Here is a 23,665-nt window from a genome sequence, read left to right as displayed (position 1 = left end):
ATTGGCTAGCTAGCTATAGTGTTGGCCTGTCCGTTCAAGATCTATAATAATAAAAAAGGAAACGTTATCATTTGTATGCAACATGTTGATCTGTAAAGTAATGTGTGACTGACAAACAAATAAAGTGGCCTACTCCTATAACATTATTGTTTATTATTAGAATAAAGTGAAATACCATGGAAATCTAAAATAGTATAACATGTGTAACATTTAAGCTGCAGGCGATTTTGTTGTCCACGAACATACATTATTCAGTTTTTAATTTTTTTAACTTATTTTTAAAATATATTTTAAGAACATATATAGACTGTAATCTTACATTTATAAAAACACTGATTACTAATGAAACATTCCCATGAAGTCACGGGTAAACGGGGGAGAAAGAATGCCTTTTTAGTGGCGGGGGCGAATTGTTAAAGAAACTGTCACACTTGGGCGGCCATGTTGGATCCGAAACGGAACGATGTTTTATGGGTCAGCCAACGACCGTTGAACCGTAATGGCGCCGGTGGCGCAGCAACACAAACGACTCGCCTTCAGGGACAAGGGGCGGAGCCGACTCACGGGGACCGTTTCCGGGTTTCCCTTCCTGGGCTGGGACAGCGGCAAGAGGCAAACGCTCCTGTTGATTCACTATTGTTCAAAGTTACGCTCAGGTAAGGAACTACTCAGTGGGTTGTTGTTTTTATGTGCGTCTTCTTTTTTTAGTTTTGGGATTTGAATGAGTCGGCGGAGAAGAAGACACAGCGGAGAGTCCGTTGAAGCCTCGCTGGGCAACACGACACCAGGCGCGGGAGCAACTGTTGCATGCGAAAGTTTGACATGTAGCGTTGACAAAGTTTCAGTGGGCGCATTACACTCAAAACTCGTTTTTTTAAATCAAAAAGAAGAGTTTTTATTTGACGAAGAAACACCCGTTTTAGGAAACCCGGTATTTCTTCGCGCCCGTAGAAGTGAAAACGTCCTCGTCCCAGTGTGGTCGACTCGGTGTCCGTCAGACTGGGTGTGGTGGACACCCAACTGTTGCAGAGGCCTTCGGTCTCCCCCTCTCCACTGGCCGAAGCACTGATTTGTAATCTCTGTAGTTATTTGACACAACAGTAAATACGTCCTCCTCTTCAGATTTTCACCACAACTGATGGAATGTATAATGTTTAATACAAAAAAAGCTATTCGACACAACGACAAAATAAACACTCAATGTATTTTGGGCTCATTCATTGTCCCATTGTTCCAGTCCCTACTTGATAACTGTAGGTGAACTCTCCACACGTCACTTGGCCTGTACACCTAAATCATTCCCTTTATAAAAGCAATACAGTAAATAAAAATCAGCAGGCGTGACTCCCACACATTTCCGGTGAAAACCCTGCTTTGTGTCACATTCCTGGACCCGGGAAGTCGCTCTCTAACATCCGATCGATCCTTGACCTTTTGATTGCAAAGGCCTCTTTTTGCGTGAGACAAATTTGGTGTTTAGACCAACTTAACATAATAAGAACGGGGGAAACGATACCGTATTCCCATAATGTGTCCGTTCTAAGATGTGGCTGAGAGCCACCATTGAAGAGTTATCATCCATCTTTGCTCGGTGAAAGCATGCATATATTTCACTTCCTTTTCTTGCTGAGCGGTGAGCGCTGCGGGGACATAATCTCAGGCTCCAGCTACAGAAACAACGTAGCAGCATCTCTGGGGGGGGGGGGCTGATGCAGCCACCTTTACCGCTCTCTCTGACCTCTGACCTTCCTGCGACTTTGTCTCACAAACACTGGCTGGGGAGAACGTCCGTCTTGACCCTATTAACCACACGAGGGGACGCTTCCCCCTCTGTCTTTACACTGTACTGTGACCCCACTGGACCTGGACTGCATCATGTCAGAGGTTTGAATGATGGAGTCACGCGGCAAGACTCCTCTGTTCACAAGAAAACGCCGGTTGAAGGAGCGCACACTTTGAAATCACTTTCATCCATTTATTCTGATGATGTTGTCGAGTTGACATTTAAATGATTTAAACTTCACTGCACGCCGTCGGTCAAGTAAATATGTTTCCCCTCACTAAATGTCGGCATCGTGATCCCATGGTTACCTCAATTCAGGGCTGCAACTTAATGCTCTTAATTCCTCTGTCATGACATGTGTCATGAAATTCTGCTCAGAATGTAGAGATAAAATCACTGGATCAAGGAATCTCTGCTTTTCACATTAATGCAAAACAATTCTGTAAATCCCAAAGTCCTGTGTACCAAGGTATAAACATTATGTTAAAAGTATTTTGTCCCCATATTTGCGATTTATTTTTATTTTTAGTATTAATCAATTGTTTTGTAAAAGGGTTGAGTTTACTTCACACACCATCCCATTAAAAGGAGAACGGCACTAGTTCCTCGTAGTGGGGAAAACAAAAGAACTATAACTTTTATTTGTTGGCTTTTAATTCTCTATTGATGACTTGTAGCAGAAATCAATTGAGACCTGAGTTATAATCTCGAATAGAGATCTCCATCGTGATTCAACGCTTGTTATTCAATCTGTCTGTTATTTCAATCGTTAATTTGTCATATTCTCACGTTCAAATGCCCATTAATAAAAACTTCATGTTACTGACCAGTAACTGTGTGGGAAGCACATTGTTATGATAACATTTTGTACGACTCCCACTTGTTTTCAGTCATTTCCTCCCCTGTCCCATCATCATAAACGGCCCAGTGTGTGTGCATGTGTGTGTATTGTGCCCCCCCCCCCAATACCCTGTCTCTGGGCTCTTGTGTTTCCAAAACCATGGCTTAAAAAACTATCATACTTTTATTAGTGTCTCCCACCACTACTAATTTTTGGTCCCCCAAGGACTACTTGCGTGTTTATGTGCCAAACATCACTTTATTATGCTCGCTACCTCTCGGGTCCCTCGTTGCTGTGATCATTTGCCAGTGAATTACCCTCCTTTATTTTTGTTGCGGTCGTGGCACAGAGTTCACAAAATCTCCACAGTGTGGAATTATTACTTTAATGTTTCCAACGAGAGCAGAAAAAAACGTTTAATCCGCGGGGCCCTCGGCGCTGGCCCTCGGCAAGATGAATAGTCCTACCAGCCCGGCCACTGTGACTGCTGCTGCCCCTTCGTGGCTTCCCTCCAGCCAATAAATCAACTGTAAATGCATCACACGTCGAGCACTTTGGCTCGACTGAGGTGGCATTTGTATCCCTGTTTGGCCCAAACCGCTCTAATCTCCCCCCTACGTCTGGGCCCCTGGATGGCGGTGTGTTTATTTGTGTGTGTGTGTGCGTGTGTGTGTGTGTGTGTGCAGCTCAGCAGCCCAGCCGATTAAATGCCCGTTATTAAGAGAGTTTCATTGAAGTGTGCCTCCTGCCTGGTCTGTCCTGCCGTGTTGTCTTTGTGATATTACAACTGCGATATTGGAGCGGTTTAATTAATCTGCTGCCGGGATAAACGCTGGTTCCCACAGAGCCGGTCGAGGAATAACACTTGTGGGGCCAAGGGGGGCTGTGTGCGATACGCCCGTGTGGGTCCGCTATAATAGACGAGATGTCCATTAACGAGGAAAGCGCACTCATCATCGTCTTGTTTTTGGGGCTGAACCTAACGCTTGAGCCACGCTAATTTAAGTTAATTTCTTCAATAATTGGACGGATTGCCACGAGGGCATCATACATAAATCCACAATGTTCTCCAGGGGTGATATATGTTTTTTGTAAAAAATAGTGTTGACTTTTCGTCTCATCACCAGCAGCTCAATTTTCACTCGTCCAGTATAATTTCTCAACACTTACTAGATTGATTGACACATAATTTTTCTCACAGATTCATGTTTCCCAGAGGATGCATCGCAGTGACGTTGGTGACCTGAGTGGCGCCACCCGATTAATTGTTCTTTTTGACAGCAATTGTATGCAGTCTGTGACATTCGACACACTCATTCATGTTCTTCACGAGATGAAATCTGAATGACTTTGGTGATTTCCCCGATGTTTCTATGCAGCGCCGCCATCTGGTCAAAACGATGGTGAAAGATGGAAGAATATTTTTTTTTCATTTCCAAAAAGCCCAGGTTGATTTTCAACCGTCCAAAGCCCAAAATATATACATTGTACGCCCGTATAAGACCAGGGAAACCATCCAGCGTTCTAGTTTTAGAAGCTAGAACTTGTACATCTTGGGATTTTCTGTTTTAAGTACTCATATATTTCTTTTTTTAATCAAACTGGCTGTTACTGGGTTATCCTTTTGACCCTCGGCCCTACAGCCTGGCACCCCTCCTCCCTATATCATTGATTCCCCCCCCTACCACCAACCCTTGCTGTCCCGGGACCTGAACATGGTCAGCGGTGAGGCGCGTGTTCTCCCTCCTCCCCACAGCTGAGCTGCCCTGTGGAGGAAAGGCTTCAGGAACCAGAGGGATAAACAGCCATTGTTCTCCCTGCGGCCTCGGTGAAACCACCCCGTCAGTATGAGAGATCTCTGGCCACCCTCGTGTCGATGCACACAGAGCCCCCCCCCTTTCCCCCAGAAAGAAAACAAAAAAACGACCATCTAATCGATATAACAGTGAGAAATGCGTACCCAAATAGCAGGAGGTCAATCCAGATTCCCATGCCACCTCTCTCCCCCCCCCCTCCTCCTCCTCAACGACCATTACATAACCAGAGTGCATCTCCGTTTGGCAGCACACGGCGGCCTTCCTCGTTCTCATGCTTATCACACTCCACCTGTCAAAGGCCAGTGTGGCGCTGGTATAACGGAGCCTGTTCTTCCTGCTCCGTCATTATGGAGCTAATTTATCAAGCGGGCGTGTTGCTCTGTCGTCTGCCCGGGGTCATCGAGTGGGGGGGGGGGGGCATAGAGGACAGTCAAATGGGAGTCTGGGAACAGCCTTTGTTGCCAAGGGGCACTAAATCTCTTCTCCTTCCGCGTGAAAGTGTTGGAGAACGGCGCGGTCGTCACGGCAGCCCCAATGGCCGCCGCGCACTGACTAGATGAGCAGCGCCGGCCCCAATTTACAACGTGCGTGTCCTGCGGCGTGAATGGAAATAAGCCACATGACAGGGAGATGATATTAATGAAGACGTGTGATGTAAAGAAAACTACGGGTCCCTATAGTGCCTGTCTTAATTGCTCTGTCATGGCCTTGTGGTCGTCTTGTTAAGTGAAATTTAGGGCGTATATACAACCGTATTTACCAAGAGGCAATGTAAGTTTGTAAATTAGCGTTAATGCAGAACATCTTAATGTTAATATAGGGATTTTGTGGTTGTTTTTTTGCCAAAACTCTCACTCAATTTACTGAATCGTATGTGATTTTTTTTCATTGGGAGAATATGAATTTAATTCTTGAGGTATTTTTTGAATCAAGATGCCTGGAAGAAGCGTTTCATCTCATTTTATTCACCGCTTTATTACTCCTTTTGTTCTTTCTCTTTTTTCCCCGTCATCAGACTTCCAGTAAGCAGCAGCGATGTCTCAGTTGGGGGAGAAAGCGAAGGTGAGTAACACATTACAGCTTTACGGAGCATCAGGAGGGGCTAATAAGGCAGCCGTGATTAACGCTCATGTTACTGCTAATCTCATGCACACACACTCGCGCAGTCACCCAGAGAGGATATCCAGGATACATGTGTAAGTGTTTAGTGGCCGGCTTTATTGCCTTAAACGGCTCAATGATGGCGCCATCATCAATCTCACTCGGACGCGCTTTGCTTGCACCTTTTACACACCTCATAAAATGATGAGAGGGTCATGAGTTTAAAAACGTATAAGAAATCACATAACACTCAATTTGCGACCGTTCCGCATTTTTACACAATATGACCGGTTCAATACTTCATTAATTACATTTTCGGACCTTAAATCTGAACAATTTGTCCCCTTTTTGTTTGTGCTCTCCAGTTCCCAGATGCGGCGGGTTACGTCGGGTTCGCCAACCTCCCGAACCAAGTGCACCGAAAGTCTGTGAAAAAAGGGTTTGAATTCACCCTCATGGTTGCAGGTGAGGGATCGCTCTTTTGTTTTAAGACTTACCTGTTACGTGATCTTCTTCTGAGAATAGAGCTTTTATTCTCTGTTCTCCCCGTTTTCTTTTTCCCCAGGGGAGTCTGGGTTGGGGAAGTCAACGCTTATAAACAGCCTGTTTCTCACCGATCTCTACCCTGAACGCTACGTCCCCGGTGCAGCCGGTAAACACACACCCACACACACACACACACACACACACACACCCACACACATGCATACACAAATATGCACACACTGTAATAATAGAGAAATGTTTGGTGCAATGTCTCCAGCAGCGCATTATTTCAAGAGGAATGTTGGGAATGCCTGAGTCTTCTTATGACTTGACTGAGGTTAGAACTTGTTCTGGCTCAAAAACAATTATCCAGGCCCTCCCTGGTCTGAGCAGATAAGAAAAGAAAAAAAAGAAAACTCTATTTAGATGACAAAACCCATGATTTCACAGCCACCTACTGTGCGGTTGCAGCCGCTCAGCGCTTAGCCCGGGCAGGTTTTTTTCCTATTATATATATTAAAGTTCTGTTTGGGTACCGGGGTCACCCGTTCATTGTTCCGGTGCTGCCCGCGTCCACAGAGAAGATTGAGAGGACGGTGCAGATCGAGGCGTCGACCGTGGAGATCGAGGAGCGAGGGGTGAAGCTTCGCCTCACCGTGGTCGACACCCCCGGATACGGCGACGCCATCAACAGCCAGGACTGGTGAGGAGGAGAAGGAGGAGAAGAAGAAGAAGAAGAAGAAGGAGAAGACAGGAGGAGGAGAAGAGAGGAGGAGGAGGGAGGATGGCATTGGGACATGTTTCCTGTACCGCTGTGCTCTCTCATCCATCCCCTCCTTAACGACTCATTTTATCAAGTTTCATTCCAACAACTCCCTACTGCCCTCCCTCTGCATTCCCTATGTCTAGATTTCCTTTGTGTGTGTGTGTGTGTGTGTGTCCCCTTCCCCCTGCCTGCCAGTGTGCCCTCCTCTATTTCCACTTGATTGTCCCGCTGTACGTTTACTCTCCAACGAAGGTGAACAAAAACGACACAACTGCCAATGAGATGAAATGACACCTTCTCAATAATTAGAATATTAAAAAGTTAATAAACCAAGCTCCTGCTTGTCGTAATATAGGTCTGCACTCGCAGTATATAATAATTGCTTTATCTGTACATGCAACCCCCTGAAAGAAATCCGTCTGTCGCATGTCGTCCCAATGAGACGTAACATGTCACAACAGCCTTAATGCATCTCATGACGGATAGAAACCAAACCACCGGTTCACTCATGGAGTCCAAAACTCTACTTGGCTCCTCCTCGACTTCTCGTCCGATTGCCTTCAAAATGACGCTCGTGATCACTCTCGGTGCCGTTGGTTGTTTGGCGTGATGTTTAACGGCTCTCCGTCCGTCTCTCTGGCAGCTTCAAGACCATCATCCAGTACATCGACAATCAGTTCGAGCAGTACCTGCACGACGAGAGCGGCCTGAACCGAAGACACATCGTGGACAACCGGGTGCACTGCTGCTTCTACTTCATATCTCCGTTTGGACACGGGTAAGTGAGCACCCACCCACCCACCCACGTCGGCTCTGCACCGGCACATTGAAGGTTACACCCTCCCCACCAAATAAAATGTCTCAAGGATCCTTTTTCTCTCGCTCGTGTCCGCTGTCCTCTTGTTTTTCCTCCGTGACGTCATCGTTCTGCGTCTATTTCTAAATCTCTTTCTCTGTCAGCCTGAAGCCTCTGGATGTGGAGTTCATGAAGGCCATCCACAGCAAAGTCAACATAGTCCCAGTCATTGCCAAGGCCGACACGCTGACACTGAGGGAGAGGGACCGCCTGAAGAGGAGGGTGGGTTTTGACACACACACACACACACATAATTAAGATCTATAGCCGTTCCGTATACGTAATAATCTTTCACCGTGATCTGATCCTTGGCAGATATACAGTCGTGCAATGCAACACAACTGATAACCTCTGCGCCACTCTACTCACCTAACACTGCCAACCTTTCAAGCAAAACATGCAGCCAGCATTTATTTTGGCTTCTCAAATGAAGGATTGGCAGCGTTTCTCAGTTTCCCGTCAACACACATCAACATTTTTGGCAAAACGATTTAATTCAGATAGTAACCAGTAACAATCTGACTAGATAGGGGGAGGGGAGTGAATGGGCTGTTGAAAAAATGACTGCTTTAATTGGAAAGCCGAAGCCCAGACCTCCCACCTGTTTCTCATTGAGGTCTCGGAGCCGGTGGTCTGGGGTGGTGTCGGGCTGACCCGAGTCCAGCTCGTCCCCGTTCCCCCCTCCGCAGTCGGAGGGCTCGAAATTGCTGATGCAGCGTTGCACGTGGCAAATTTTTTTTATGACGACAAGATTTCACGTGCACCTCACGAGGAAGAAACAACAACTCTGAAACTCCCCCTTGTTTAAAAATTACAATAAATCACACAATAAATATCTCTAGTGACATTAACATGGGAGACAGACGTAAAGAAAAACATACAGATAATAACAAAACTCCCCCTCCCCTCGCAAAGCATCAACGGTGACATTCCTCTGCTGCGTTGTCCTGAAGGGGTCCGCCCCGCTGAATTGTGCTCCGTCGAGTCGTTTTGTGTTTTTCGACCTTCCTCGAGAGCGTCGGAGTGTTCCTCTGGCGCTTCAGATGGACAAAACCGTGCTTCCTGCCACCACCGTCAACATGGACAAACTCACACAGGCACACACACATCCATACGTTTTCTAATCCAAGCAATTAGGAAATCTTTCTTTTTTAAAGTTTTATTTAGTTTGAGTGTATCTAATGAAAGCGATGGACAAGTGGCTATTGTCAGGGATCACAGAGGGTTAATCGAGCCGTCTGCCCCACATGTAGCACCGTGTGTCCCTAAAGAGGGCGTTTAACCTCGATGTCCATCTCAATTTGTGCGTCTGTGCAGTCTGAAGTTTCAGCCCGCAGCCCTGATGGAAATCAACAGAACCCGGCTGCATTTAATTCAGAGGCATGCAGCTGAATTCCTGCTGGTGAAACCTGAATATTTTACCATGTGTAACCCCAACAGGTTTTTCTTTCACATGCAAATATGTAAAGCAAATACCAGGAAAGGAAGCAATGCATGCAGTGGGTTAAATTACTCCTCATAGCTGCTTTGTTCTTATGCAGTCCAATTCTCTCTCTCCCTCCCTCTCTCTCTCTGCCTGGACTCATTTATCACAGTAGTCATTTAAAACAGTATTTTTTTCGTATGTATTGTGAATGCAGCAATGCTCATTCGTCTCCTTAAGTGTCTATCAGAAGAACAAACGTATTAGTCGGTCCGATCAGATTAGCTGAAGTGGCCCTTAGGTCTACGTGCCTCAGAGTCCTCCCATACGGTCGCGGGCCGCCAGGAACCTGCCACGAACCCCACGGTGCTGGAGGATGATTAATCCCCCCCCCCCCACACACACACACACACCCCGTGTTCCTCCCACAGTATTTATTAGTTTGTTTGTTTTTCCTCCGAAGGGTACTTTTTCTCACCGTTGGAAAGCGTTCGTCCTTTTGTCTAATTATTAGGGCGAAGCAGCTTGTCCAGAACAATGCAGGTTTCCTGCTATGTGTCCAGTTCCACCGGCGAGACGCAGCCTGCTGCCTCTTCTTCCAGCTTTCTTCCTCTTGGTTCTGCGCTCCTCTCGGCTCGGTTCTTCCCCTCCTGGCAGCGCCTCGGTCTTCCGCCTTTTTCTTTTCTCCCTCTGCCTCTTTGTGTTATTTGCTCTTATGCCAATTTCCTTCACTCTGGAGCTCATAAGTTGCCCCGAGGAGGGTATATTGAAGGACTGATCCTCTCAGTCTGGGTCCTTTCAGTCATATCCTGTGCTGGGCTTTAGTCTCAAACCGATTCACTGGCAGGTTTTCCTGTTAGGAACCATAACACAGCTGGTTTAGACTGGAATCCTGATGGAGGCAAAAACATACAAATACCCACTCAGTCTGAACAGAGGAGTGCTTTTGTGTCTTGTTTTTTTGTTTTGTTTCCCCGTACGATTCTATCGCTAGAACAATTAGTCGGTTCGGGAAATGGCAGAAAATCCTTTTTGTCTAAAGATTCTCCGGTTCCAGCTTCTCAGTCGTGAGGCCCCAGAAATGTAAAAGACATTGGCTTTAGGAAACATCGTGATGGAAAGATAATTGAGATAAAAAAATCCGCAGCTCAATCGCTCACGAAAATAATCATTAGTTGCACCCACACTTGATTCAGATGATTTTTTATTATTTTTCCACGGGTAAATTGGTCCAAATATTTGTATACGGTTCAATGTGCTTTTTGAAAACAGTCCACATTAATGTAAAGTATATGAAATCAGTTGGAAGAACGTACAGCAACCCATGACGTGCAAAAATAAGCTCTGAGAATGTTTTTTATTGTGATGTAACGACCTTGACCCCAATGGAAGTGATGCTTGAGCCAAGGCCTGAGGGCGGTTCTCCGGAGCCAGAGGTCGCCCATGGTTGGGGAACCCCGCGCCTCCTCCTCCCTTTGCCCTCTCGCACGAAGCGAGCAGACAATAGTCCAGCTCCTTCGTCCTCCTTCGTACAGTTTTCCTCCCATTGACAGGATGTTCAACTCTTTCTTTGTACACGTCTGAGCAGGCGGCCCCGCGAGTAAAGGTCGAGTGGTGATTACTTCACTGTCGCCTTGTGCCTGGTCCTTTTTTCCGGCCAGTGTTTCAAACACGCCGATGTATTTATTGTTCTGCCCTCCCGCGGTAATTGTGCCGGGGCATGCTCCGCGTCTCTGCGGATTGTAAAACAATAAATATGCACCCCCACCCCCCACCCGTCTGTTCTTCAGTAAAGAAAGTTCCGTGTGAACGGAGCAGGTTTCCCCGCGAGAGGGCCGACCTGAAACGGCGGCTTCCGGGCTTGGCCGCCCCGCTTCTGTCAGTGACCCTTTTGATCGCTGGAAACCAGGTCGCTCAACAAAAAAGCCCCCACTGTGTGTTTGAAACGCGGAACCTGCACCGACCCCCGTCTCACCTCGAGACGAGAGCAATGAAGAGGCTGTGCTTTGATCGGAGGGAGAGGTGGGTGGTCTTAACCGGACTAATACTGCTCCCCAGACAATGGGTGGGTGGGTGGGTGGGTGGGTGTGCATGCAAGCGTGTCGATCCCCCATAATATACATGATGCCTTCACGTTGCCATGGTGGCGGTGACCCCTCCCCACCATGTACTCTCTGTCGGTACCGACCAATCCAGCTGTTCCTGGCTCGGTCTGTTCCCGTCTGGACCGCCTCCCCTCTGGTTCCCAGACTCGGCCTGAACGTATCTGGAATTTGTGTTTCATGCAAGTGTCTTTAATCCCGTGAACAGAATGTGTGTGTGTGTGTGTGTGTTTCTCAAGGTCCGTCCGCGGTGATCCACCTGGAGCTGCAAGGCTCCGCTCTGCGCACGTAAACTCTCCTCCTGCTCCCGGCGACGCCGGATTATACCGACTCTCGCTCTGTGTATGTGAAAGTGTGTTTAGAAGGCTGGTATACGGTCTAAATCTCCCCCCCCCCCCCGCCCCTCAGAGGGCCAGTTATTCCAAAGCGATTTGCTTGCAAGACCGAAGCATTTGCTCTCGTGTGTATTACGGTGAGAGAATCAGTTTGGAAACTAAGGAATTGAGGTTTCTAATATGTGGCGTTTGAAAGATTAATCACAGGGACTCATTCAAATTATTTATATTAATTTGCAGATTCTCTTGAAAGCCACATGCTTCATCAAATATCTAGATATAATGGTGAACTCTTGTGTTGTTGGCAGCACGCGGTGGATCAGCCTCTTGGAACTTTACAAGTGTTTCTCCCACTCTGGACTGGTACTCATCACGGCATTTCATTCTTTATCATTCTTTATCAACAAAGTATGTGTTGGCCCTTTTTTATTTTCACGTGGGAAGAGAACACACGCCGGCTTGTCCAGAGTTCATAATTTACAGTTTATGAGCTGGACAGCTTTGGCTGACATGAGACAGACTTTCTACAAGATGGAAACATGAAGTAAACATGGTTTCCCCTTGGATTATGTGGCTGACAGATCATTACATGACGGGTAATTAAATAATTGGTCTCGGGATAAATTTAGTGAGCAGGTGACGGACTGAAATGATCCGCCACGCATACGGAATCACCGGCGTTTGTTGTGTGAATAGCAGCTGCTTTACCCAGAGATTAGATACGGTGCTGTGGTCTTTGTGCCGGATGCCACCTCCGCCATGGAACTGTGGAAACGCAGTCGCTGGAGGCCTGTGTGTCTCCGGCACTGAGGTCATCGGAAATAACGGCAAGCGCGGCATACCTGTGTCACCGGTAGGGATGGGTATCGTTTGGGTTTTTTTCCGATACCGGGCCTGAACCGATACTTTTTTTTTTTTAACGCACAATGAGGACATTAAAAACCTCTTTGGCCATATTCCCTGTAAAATCCATTATCATGGAGCACTGACACACAACGGATATCAGACTGTTAACAAACACAATATATGTTCTCATTATATGATGTGTGTATATACAGGACTGTCTCAGAAAATTAGAATATTGTGATAAAGTTCTTTATTTTCTGTAATGCAATTAAAAAAACAAATGTCATGCATTCTGGATTCATTACAAATCAACTGAAATATTGCAAGCCTTTTATTCTTTTAATATTGCTAATTATGGCTTACAGCTTAAGAAAACTCAAATATCCTATCTCTAAATATTAGAATATCATGAAAAAGTATACTAGTAGGGTATTAAACAAATCACTTTAATCGTCTAATTAACTCGAAACACCTGGAAACACATTTTCAAATGTTTGATTTTGTTTTGCTGTTATAAATCTTTTTTTTACTTGGTCTGAGGAAATATTCAAATTTTATGAGATAGGATTTTAGAGTTTTCTTAAGCTGTAAGCCATAATCAGCAATATTAAAAGAATAAAAGGCTTGCAATATTTCAGTTGATTTGTAATGAATCCAGAATGCATGACATTTTTGTTTTTTTAATTGCATTACAGAAAATAAAGAACTTTATCACAATATTCTAATTTTCTGAGACAGTCCTGTATATATATATATATATATTGTCATGTGCAGACCTTATAGGCAGGGGTGCAGGTACGCATGCGCGAAGATAATCAACAATGCGTAATGCCACTTGTGTTACTTCGCGCCTTTGCGTACTTAACCGATCTGTTATTGATCGTCTCTACACAACAGCATGCCATTTCTGTCTTACGTCACAAAAGCTGACGCTACATATGGAGTGAGTACCAAACACCATCTCCCGGTACTCACCTGAGTAACTCACTGAAAAAGTTATGTGCACCCCTGTATATATACAGGACTGTCTCAGAAAATTAGAATATTGTGATGAAGTTCTTTATTTTCTGTAATGCAATTAAAAAAACAAAAATGTCATGCATTCTGGATTCATTACAAATCAACTGAAATATTGCAAGCCTTTTATTCTTTTAATATTGCTGATTATGGCTTACAGCTTAAGAAAACTCTAAAATCCTATCTCATAAAATTTGAATATTTCCTCAGACCAAGTAAAAAAAAGATTTATAACAGCTGAGTGTTTGTCAAGGCTCAGGAAACCCTTGCAGGTGTTTCGAGTTAATTAGACAATTCAAGTGATTTGTTTAATACCCTACTAGTATACTTTTTCATGATATTCTAATATTTAGAGATAGGATATTTGAGTTTTCTTAAGCTGTAAGCCATAATCAGCAATATTAAAAGAATAAAAGGCTTGCAATATTTCAGTTGATTTGTAATGAATCCAGAATGCATGACATTTTTGTTTTTTTAATTGCATTGCAGAAAATAAAGAACTTCATCACAATATTCTAATTTTCTGAGACAGTCCTGTATATATATACATATGTAAATAAGTACTTATGTATGTGCATATATGTATTTATGAATATATATATGAATGCATATATAAATATATATACTTATATGTGTGTATATATATGTACTTGTATATATACATATATATATATGTACTTATATTTAGATATATATATGTATCTTATTTAAAATGTACAACAAATTGTTGTTTTTTTTACCAGTGAGGGAGTGACAGCGAGTGACAGTTACTCATTCCCACAATTTGTCAGTAACTATGTTTCCATGGCGACCTTGTCAGTGACGTCACGAAGATGAAAGGCACTGACAAGAAGTGACTTCCACCAGGAAACCTGTTTATACTTCATTTTAATATTATTAAACACATAATAATATATATTTAAAAAGAAGTAAAGTATATATTCTTTTTTATCATATTTCAAACATTGAGAATGGGTTTTTTCTCAGGGAGGGAAACCCGAAGTGCTCGGAGGAAACCCACACTGACACCGGGAAACGTCTCTCCGTCATGCTACCGCTAGTGTATTTATATTTATATGTATTTATGAATGTATATTTATAGGGTTAATCCTGTCACTGTTTTGATGGGCAAAGAGAACAACCAATTAGAGGTACTGAAGATGAGGTTTTACGTAGTCACGCATGCCTCCGCTGTCAAAGTTAAATGAGAGGCTATCGTAACCTGCTGACAGGGCGGAGTCACCAGAGAAGTTCACAACAATAGTTTTTTTTCAATTTTAATCGGCTCAGGCACCGGAAGGAAGCACCGAAATGTGCGTTGCATTTCGGTCCGGGTAGCACCGGTTGTATTGGAACCGGTGCCACATTGGCACCGGTTCCAATACAACCGAAACGTGCTTCTACCTCTGACGTGTAACTCGGACTGAAGGTACAGAGTAAGTCTGCAGTTTCATTCCCCGACATGCAGACCCCCGGGGGGTCTCGTGGAGGATGGAGAGAACAGTCGGCGGAAAGGATCAAACGCTCCTTTTAATAAACTCTCTTGGAAAAAGAGGCCCCGGGTCCCCTCGAGGGGGCTTTTCTCAGTATGGCACAAGTTTCCAAAGCGACTGAAGGCTCTAGCAGATCTCCTACTTCTAATGGCAACAATGCCCCCACCGCCCCATGCCCCCCCCAACACCACCACCACCCCATGCCCCCCAACAACCCCACCGCCCCATGGTCACCCTTCTAGAAGCTGGCAGACAGCCGCAAGGTTACATAACTGTGACGTAAACGTGCTGCCGGTTCCTCTGAATTCCTGATCCTTGCTCTCTCTCTCCCTCTCCTACCAAGTGCTCTGGTTCATGTTTTGTACTTCCAAGAATTGTTCTCTCTGCTTTAGAGTTTTAGCTCAATGAATACAAATACCAGGCCAGAGGAGGCGCCACTCTGACCTCCGGTGTGTGTGTGTGTGTGTGTGTGTGTGTGTGTGTGTGCGCGGTTACCTGTTGGACCACAATCAATCCCCGTCTTTTGTCTCAGCTGCGTTCATTTTTTAATGTTGTTCTTCTTCCCAGCGGCTTCTTGTTTTCTGCCGCTGTCGCTGGTCATCGCTCAGCGGGTGTTTTGAGTCATTCACATTTTGTTTTTGTGTTTGTGATGGATGAACCGATCCCCCGAAAAATATTATTCCCGTCCTCGCGGGTTGACATGATGGATTGGTAATGAGGGCTTTGCGCCGTGTTTCGTTGTGATGGGAGGGCTCCGGTTAAACCGTGCGGTCGCAGACAAAAAACTGCCTCGCCACGACTCCCACGGCGTCTCCGCCCCCCCCCCCCCCCCCCGCTGTGTAATTACATCTTTGTATAGGCCTGCGGGTTTGCTATATTTGGGGCGACATAACCGCCACAGTGTTGCTTCTATTCCGAGACGTCCTCACCGTACACAACACACAGGCTTCACCGACTAACTGCGTCTCATTTCTGACCCGTTCTCTCGCCGTCGCCACCCGCTCTCACTTATCATACTTATCGACATGACGGAGGAAAAAAATGTCCACCAACAATGCTCAAATGTTCGGAGATGTGAGCCAGAAACGCAAGGCGGTAAATCGTTGCCTTCCTTTTCCAATTAATACACAGACCCGAGTCTCGCATGGCATTGTTTGCAACGAGTGGACCTGCACGGCCAACCATAACAGCACAGGGAGGGGCGGGGTGGGGGGGGGGGGTTCGAGTATTCTAGACGAACAGGATGGTCATGAAATCAAAATGGTTCCCACTGCCAACATCTGTGTGCCAAGGTAAATACACAGAGTGCCATCAGAGACCAGGGCCTCCACGGTGCCCCGTGAAGCAACAGGAGAGACTACAGGGATTTGGCGCAGGCAGTGATTGTGACAGCCCATGATCCCTTCGAGGTCTTGATTACAGGTGTCGGGCCGCGCTAAGCACACGTTGCCGAACACACTAATGCAGGTAAACAGCCATCGAGCAGCTTTGGGCTCACCGAGGTCTGATGGAAGAGATGATGGACTCGTGTTTGCGTGGTGGTCATATATATATATCGCTTCTGGACATTTAATGGGATTTTACATTCATAGAATATGTTTTCCTTGGTTGTTCATTTAACTTGTTGTTCTGTGGTCTCCGTTTGATTTATTTAATTACATTCTTCTTCCTGTTTTATCGCATTTCTTTTTTCGTGGCAACTTTATGTGCTCGTGTGACTGCATTTGTTGTTTGTTTCTTTTTTTCCTGCCATTGTGTCACTTGTGTTTGTTTTCCCGCTGAGTGCAGAAGTTTCCCCAAAATTCTCTTCGCTCATGCCCCACGAGAGGCGTGTTTACGCGTCGGTAAATCTTCTACGTTTTCAGGGGAGCGGTGAAGGAGAAGGAGGCCCTGAGTCAGGCTCTGCTCCCGAGTCCTGTTTGTTTTTACATCTGCTGCACAACAATGAGCGAGTCTACACACACACACACACACACACACGCACGCTCACTCTATCTCGCGTACGGAGCTCGCTGAGAAAACAAGAGGCAGCCATAACAAGAGGCTCAAACAGGAGCTGTAGGAAAACCTGCACTCACTTCCCAGGCGGTCTGACCACTGTCCTGTTGTACACTGCAGAACATGAAAGTCTCCCCCCCCCCCCCCCCCTGAAATAAAATAGTCGGGAAAACAATACTTGACATTTTTTGCCTCCCTTACACAAGACTACATTGTGGATTTAAATGTCCTGTGGCAAAAACAAAAGAAAAAATTGAGCTTTTTGATGTTTTAGAATAATAAATAGTGACATCTGTCCCGGAGGCAGCGGAGAAGAAAGCTCCGATTGTTTCAACTTGTTTCTCCACCGGTTGACCCCGTGAAGAAAGCAGGGTGAGAACTTTGTGACTCTGAAACACACGCACACGGACACAGGCCGTTATTATTTTTTCACCTGTCTACCCTTTCTGTCTCGCCCCCTCTGGTCCTCTACGGGGGGGCTTTAATTAAAATGTGTTGCTGCAACAACGCTCGCACCCTCCTATTAGTCTATAGGGCCTCTTACTTTCTATTCGGTGAGAGCGCAACCTGTTATTTTATACGCACATGTTTTATATATATACAGGACTGTCTCAGAAAATTAGAATATTGTGATAAAGTTCTTTATTTTCTGTAATGCAATTAAAAAAACAAAAATGTCATGCATTCTGGATTCATTACAAATCAACTGAAATATTGCAAGCCTTTTATTCTTTTAATATTGCTGATTATGGCTTACAGCTTAAGAAAACTCAAATATCCTATCTCTAAATATTAGAATATCATGAAAAAGTATACTAGTAGGGTATTAAACAAATCACTTGCATCGTCTAATTAACTCGAAACACCTGGAAACACATTTTCAAATGTTTGATTTTGTTTTGCTGTTATAAATCTTTTTTTTTACTTGGTCTGAGGAAATATTCAAATTTTATGAGATAGGATTTTAGAGTTTTCTTAAGCTGTAAACCATAATCAGCAATATTAAAAGAATAAAAGGCTTGCAATATTTCAGTTGATTTGTAATGAATCCAGAATGCATGACATTTTTGTTTTTTTAATTGCATTACAGAAAATAAAGAACTTTATCACAATATTCTAATTTTCTGAGACAGTCCTGTATATATTTAAATATACATATCCTGTACTTTCGATAAATTATGGAAGCCTGTCCCACGGGGGAATTGGCTGTAGCTTGAAGTGACTTTAAGTTACAGTTGTATTGTCAGTGTTATTAAAGTTAAGGTTAACTCCAGTACAATTAGAAGAAGATATGAATAAGTAACTTAAAAAAATATATACATGAAGAGCATCGACGACACTGAAGCTGAAGCGTGTCAATGATATTTAGAAGAAACGAGGTCCTGGTGGTTTTGACGGTGAGAATCTACTTTTTTTCTTTCTACTTTTTACTTTCTCGGTTGCTTTCTGGTCTGTTCACAACCGGATCGTTCACAGAAAGTCCAACTGACCCTCCGCCAGCATCTGTTGGGAGGTCGCGATGAGGTCGCGACCGCTGCCGGCTCACCCCGTGTTTTCCCTTCCCGCCTCACAGATCCTGGACGAGATCGCAGAGCAAGGGATCCGGATCTACCAGCTCCCCGACGCGGACTCCGACGAAGACGAGGAGTTCAAGGAGCAGACTCGGGTCCTGAAGGTGAGAGTGGACACGCACAGCTGATGCTGGCGGACACAGAACTACGTCACACACACTTCCCGTTGCTGGTTTAGCGATTTGTCTCCGCTTCCCCTCCTTTTATTGTCCACTTCCCCCTCCTCTGACTTCATCCGACCTTTTTATCGTCCTCTCCCAGGCGAGCATTCCCTTTGCTGTGATTGGCTCCAACCAGCTGATTGAGGTGAAGGGGAAGAAGATCCGTGGTCGCCTCTACCCCTGGGGAGTCGTCGAGGTGGAGAACCCCGAACACAACGACTTCCTCAAACTACGCACCATGCTTGTGTGAGTCTCCCCCGGCAATAAAACCGCTTCTTTAACGGGACACTCGCAAGGGAAAGTCTTTTAAAAACCTTTCACAGAAATTCATCCTCATTAAGCGGGTTGTAAACAAAATATTTTTTAATTCGCCAATTAAATGGTTTACAGTGAAGCTCTACTGCCTCCCAGTGTGTGAAGAAAGGATCGCATTTCTTGTTTCGTTGCAGGACCCACATGCAAGACCTGCAGGAGGTGACCCAGGATCTGCACTACGAGAACTTCCGCTCGGAGAGGCTGAAGCGAACGGGAAGGTGAGGCGCTGGTTTTCTTTGATTTCTCTCCAGACGCACACGAGCCGCTCTGGCACGCTAAGGTTTTCTCACCTGCGCCTTTTGGTTCTCCGCAGGGCCGCGGACGATGACGTGGTGGACAAAGACCAGATCCTGCTGCAGAAGGAGGCCGAGGTGAGAACGCACGCACGGCTTCTCCTCTCACTTCATACTAAGATGTGTAACGGGTGGATAGCCGTAGAAACAGAGAAGAGGATAGGTCCGGATTGTTTTCATATTAATATTACACGTGTTTAGAGTTGTTGGACCCCTGCTGGCTTTGTGGCCTTCCTAATGCAACAAAAATAAACAGTTCTTCAATTTTTTATTTGCAAAAAAAGGTTAATTGTAGCCGTGTAACATTTGGCAACAGCACCTAAAGGACCTATCCGGTCGTAGCTAACGCATTTCTTTATGAAACACGCGTCCGCCGCACTGGTTATCGTTAAAGTTACGCAACGACACAAGAGGAATGCAGATCTCAGTCATTTGTTAGTCCCATGAGAAAATATTGTCTAATGTGTAAAAACCCTAATTACAGTGAGTCAGGTACCACCGGAACATTTTGTTTTGGAAACTTAAACAATTTGGCAAAAGTAGATCCCGAGGTGCAGTAATAAGGCCCTTGTGGACGGTGTAATGATCTGTTGTCTCGATGTCAGTCTGGACATGTGGGCGTGTTGAACTAAATGCAGACTCACCCTGGACCGGCAGAAAAACTGCCGCGTCATCGTTGTTGTACATATGGCATCGTAACACTTTGCCGTACCGTTACGGCCCGACTGGGTTCTGTGACGAAATGTTAGAAAGAGGAGAAGAAAAAGAAAGAAAGGTCTAATTCATGATCACCCCTTCTGTGTGTATACATATCCTCCATATGTATTGTTTTCATTTTGGGAACCTGCGAGTCCCCCGGCGATGGCCTGTTTCCTGACTGCTGTTGATTGGCCTGTTTGTGTTGCGGGCGGGCGGGGTCCAATCAGAGCTGTTTGTAAGCAATGTGCCCGAGGGGCAGGATATGCCATCACTTCCTGCCTGGATGTCCTGGCCCAGTTTTATGGTGGGAATGAGCTCAGTTATGAGGGGAGACATCGGTCCATTGGTTTACGTGTTGTCAGGGTTGACAGATTACCAGCTATTGTAGTTACGTCATACTCACTTGTCCTGGAAAACAGTCATCCGGTGTATGAAAGAAAAAAATATCAAATGTCCTCTACATTTATTATAAACATCTTATATTTTCACCCCGCTGCGAAGGCACTAACTTCATCTATCAGAGCTCCCACACAATAGATGATGTTTCCACATGAAAGGGCTGAAAGTTATGGAGACAAACGGGAGCTCATGGACCCGGATGCGTTGCACATGGCTGCTCTCGGTTATCATAACTTGTCACCAAATTGCCATTTTTAAATTAAAATTTTAAATAAATAGGTCATCCCAGATGTTAGATTTAAGAGTTTTTTTTTTTTTGGGGGGATGGGGGGGACGGCCATGGATTGGAGTGAGACGAGAGAGACCACGGAGAACATGCGATGTGCAAATCTAAAACATCTTTGATGGGACACGGACACGGGCTCAGAACAGAAGGTTCATGGAACAGAATTATGGAACAGAATGGAACAGAAGAAATGAACAGAGAGACTCAAAGCTCAGCAGCACAAGTAAAAAAAAAAAAAAAAAAAAAGGAAGTTGAATGATTTAACCATGTTTATATATAATATATAATGATATAATATTGTTATTATATTTATTATTCAATCGATCACTTATCACTGAATTATTTTTTTTTAAAATGTGTGTTATATTTTTTATTTTTATTTCACAATCAAGAAAAAGACGTCTAGTTAAAAAGCTTGAGGTGTCGTCCAAACACAACGATGTGGTGTGGGAGAACACAAAAGCCACCCCCCCCCCCCCCTGTTGTCACCTTTTTCACCCCTCATGAGTTTGCAGGTATGGGTTTATGGTGCAGACTTTTTTAAACAAGTCAGCTGGTTTTCAAACGGTTGAGTTACATTTCATTGATGAGCATGTTTGGTTCAGTCGTTGAGAGGAACACATCAGTGTCTGATCATCTCTGAAAACGATCTCTGGAAACGAGTGGGAGTACAAATGAAATCGTAACACTTTGTTTTACGGGTTCCTAGTGTCCTCATCAGTAACTGTTGTGTAAAATAAAAGGTTCCCCATGTTTAATTAGTTCAAGTTAACTGGTGCCGTCAGTACACACTTAGGTTTGAATGTTTGCAGTCATTTAGATTTTAGTAGTTCAGTAAAAAAAAAAGAAACTCCCACGTCTCACTATTAACACGACAGGAGCCCGAAACTAAAGCGTCACCCATGATCCGCTCCCTGGAAGAAATCCTATCTGATTGTATTCATATTTAACCTGAATTTAATACGGAAATAACATAATGAATCCATGTTGGAGTTTAAAGAGACATTAAGTTTAAGTCGGTGTCCATCTTGTCACCTGGACATTCACATGTCACGTGTTCCTTGAACCTTACATTTCAAACGGCTGAGCCTCGAGCCCGTCGGCGTTCCAGCAGCACACGACTCTGAGCTGCTCATCCAGATCACATCCACACTCATGATCCAAACGGAGAAACAAAGAGAAACGAAGAGAAAAGGCTCCTGATGTGGGTTTAACGTGAAGTACTGTTCCAAGCCACCAGTTGGCGATAGACATTAAAGAAAGCTAAAGGGGAGTTTATGATCCCCTCTTATGATATCTCAGTGACTGTTGTTGTCTGTCTACGTTTCAACAATTATTAATTTATTGTTTGACATCGATTTTATCGTTCATTTATTTTTAAACACTCAACTGCTGATATAAATTTAGATTATAGGATGTTATTTCATATGAAAACATATTGATTTCCTCTTCATTTGATTGAGTGACGACCATCTGTTTAATTTATTGTATGTAGGTATAGCATAGGAGAGAAAATCTCATGGTGTAAGACATGTTTTAAATATATATATATATTATAGACATATAAATACATATATATATATATTTATAACATATACATATATATATATATATATATAAAGTGTTATACCATGATATTTTCTCTGCTATGCTATACATACATACATACACATTTATATTCTAAAGTGTTAAACTGCAAGATGGGTTGGAAGTATAAAGTTCACTGTTTCCTGACCGTGTCCCAACATCATTCCACTGGTATAAGCAAATATATATAAAGGGTAAAAGCTTCAGGACTGTTTGTGTTAAAAATATGTTTTACGATCTATATAAATCAATTATTTCTCTTCTCTCTCTGTAGCTGAGACGCATGCAGCAGATGATCGCTCAGATGCAGGCGCAGATGAAGATGAAATTAGACGAGTGAACGAGTCGCAGCGGAAGGGAGACCCCCCCCCCCCCACACACACACACACACACAAAATACATATACACACACGCACACCTGGTCCATCCCTGTAGATCCACCAGGAGTCCAGGTATCCAGGATCACAGCATATTTACCTGCACACCACCTCCAGCACCTCTTTCTCTTCTTCTTCCTCTTCTTCTCGTGTGTGTGCCAGTTGAATGTGCGAGCGTGAACATGTTTTAATACTCGTCTTTGACCTTAAGTATGACTCAACAGAGTTGCCAGTGACAATGGTACTAAGAGGGTGTGCCACCACACTCATGTTTACACAAATACATATATATGAATGATTGTTATCACGTTAAGATTGTTTGAACCTATTTTAACTCTGAAGTAGTTTTCTATTAGCTCATGAGTCTTTAGCCCACGTCCTTTGACCTCTGGATGGATTCAGACCGTCAGTGTGATGACGATGCAGTAACGATAAATATTACCACGGTGAACTCTGACGTGAGCGAGGAGCGCCGTTGCTCCTTAACGTGTTGACACTAGAGGCCTCGTGCAAAGTAGTCAAACTATTCCCACTTTGCTACAAAGAGGAACAACTTTAGGTTCATGAGTCGAGTGAAAACGGGCCATGTTGTTAATATGTTTTTTTAATATATTTATCATCAAGAGCTGCACAATCTTTAATGTCGGTGCCAAACTACAATCAAACTAATCGCACCGTTCAGTCCGGGAACTTAACACGTGGCCATGTTTGCTTCAGTCTTATTTTAATGTGTAAAATGTTCCGTTTGTCCACGACGTGTTTAGCTTTTCCTCATCACGAGTTCGGCCCCGTTCGAGAAGTCCAATGTTTGAATGTGTAACCGTTGTCTGTGCGTGAACCCGCTCCTGCCTTCGACTTCAGTGTCGCCGTCGGTGTGTCGACGACCTCGTTGAGTTTTATGTCTTTTTCTATGCAAATCTGTCCGTTGAATTTCGGACGCACAACATTATTCATATTTCTTCTTAACCATGTGTCAGAGACTTGTTTTTAGGCGTAAACATTTGTTGTTGTTGTATTTCTCTCCGTAAATAAAATTCAGAGAAAAGAGAGTCGAAGCGTGTGAAGTCTGGGCTTATTTTGAATGACATGTTATAAATTGACAGGAAAGAAAAC

The 23,665-nt window shown here is 44.3% G+C and overlaps 1 protein-coding gene across 1 annotated transcript; it reads left to right on the top strand.

Moving 5' to 3' along the window:
• Positions 1 to 575: 575 nt before the first annotated feature.
• On the top strand, positions 576 to 23,601 carry zgc:63587 (uncharacterized protein LOC393431 homolog). Its single transcript, XM_056419446.1, has 12 exons — positions 576 to 656; positions 5,457 to 5,503; positions 5,908 to 6,007; positions 6,108 to 6,194; positions 6,608 to 6,731; positions 7,438 to 7,572; positions 7,755 to 7,872; positions 18,438 to 18,539; positions 18,697 to 18,842; positions 19,046 to 19,129; positions 19,225 to 19,282; positions 22,450 to 23,601. Exons 2-12 carry the CDS (start codon positions 5,477 to 5,479, stop codon positions 22,513 to 22,515), a joined length of 1,047 nt encoding a protein of 348 aa, XP_056275421.1. The 5' UTR covers positions 576 to 656; positions 5,457 to 5,476; the 3' UTR covers positions 22,516 to 23,601.
• The last annotated feature ends 64 nt before the right edge of the window (positions 23,602 to 23,665 follow it).

Source organism: Pseudoliparis swirei, chromosome 7 (assembly GCF_029220125.1).
Source record: "Pseudoliparis swirei isolate HS2019 ecotype Mariana Trench chromosome 7, NWPU_hadal_v1, whole genome shotgun sequence".
In the NCBI taxonomy this organism is placed as follows: Eukaryota; Metazoa; Chordata; class Actinopteri; order Perciformes; family Liparidae; genus Pseudoliparis; species Pseudoliparis swirei.
Note: the sequence above shows the minus strand (reverse complement) of the source record. Positions and strands in the feature narration are given on the sequence as shown.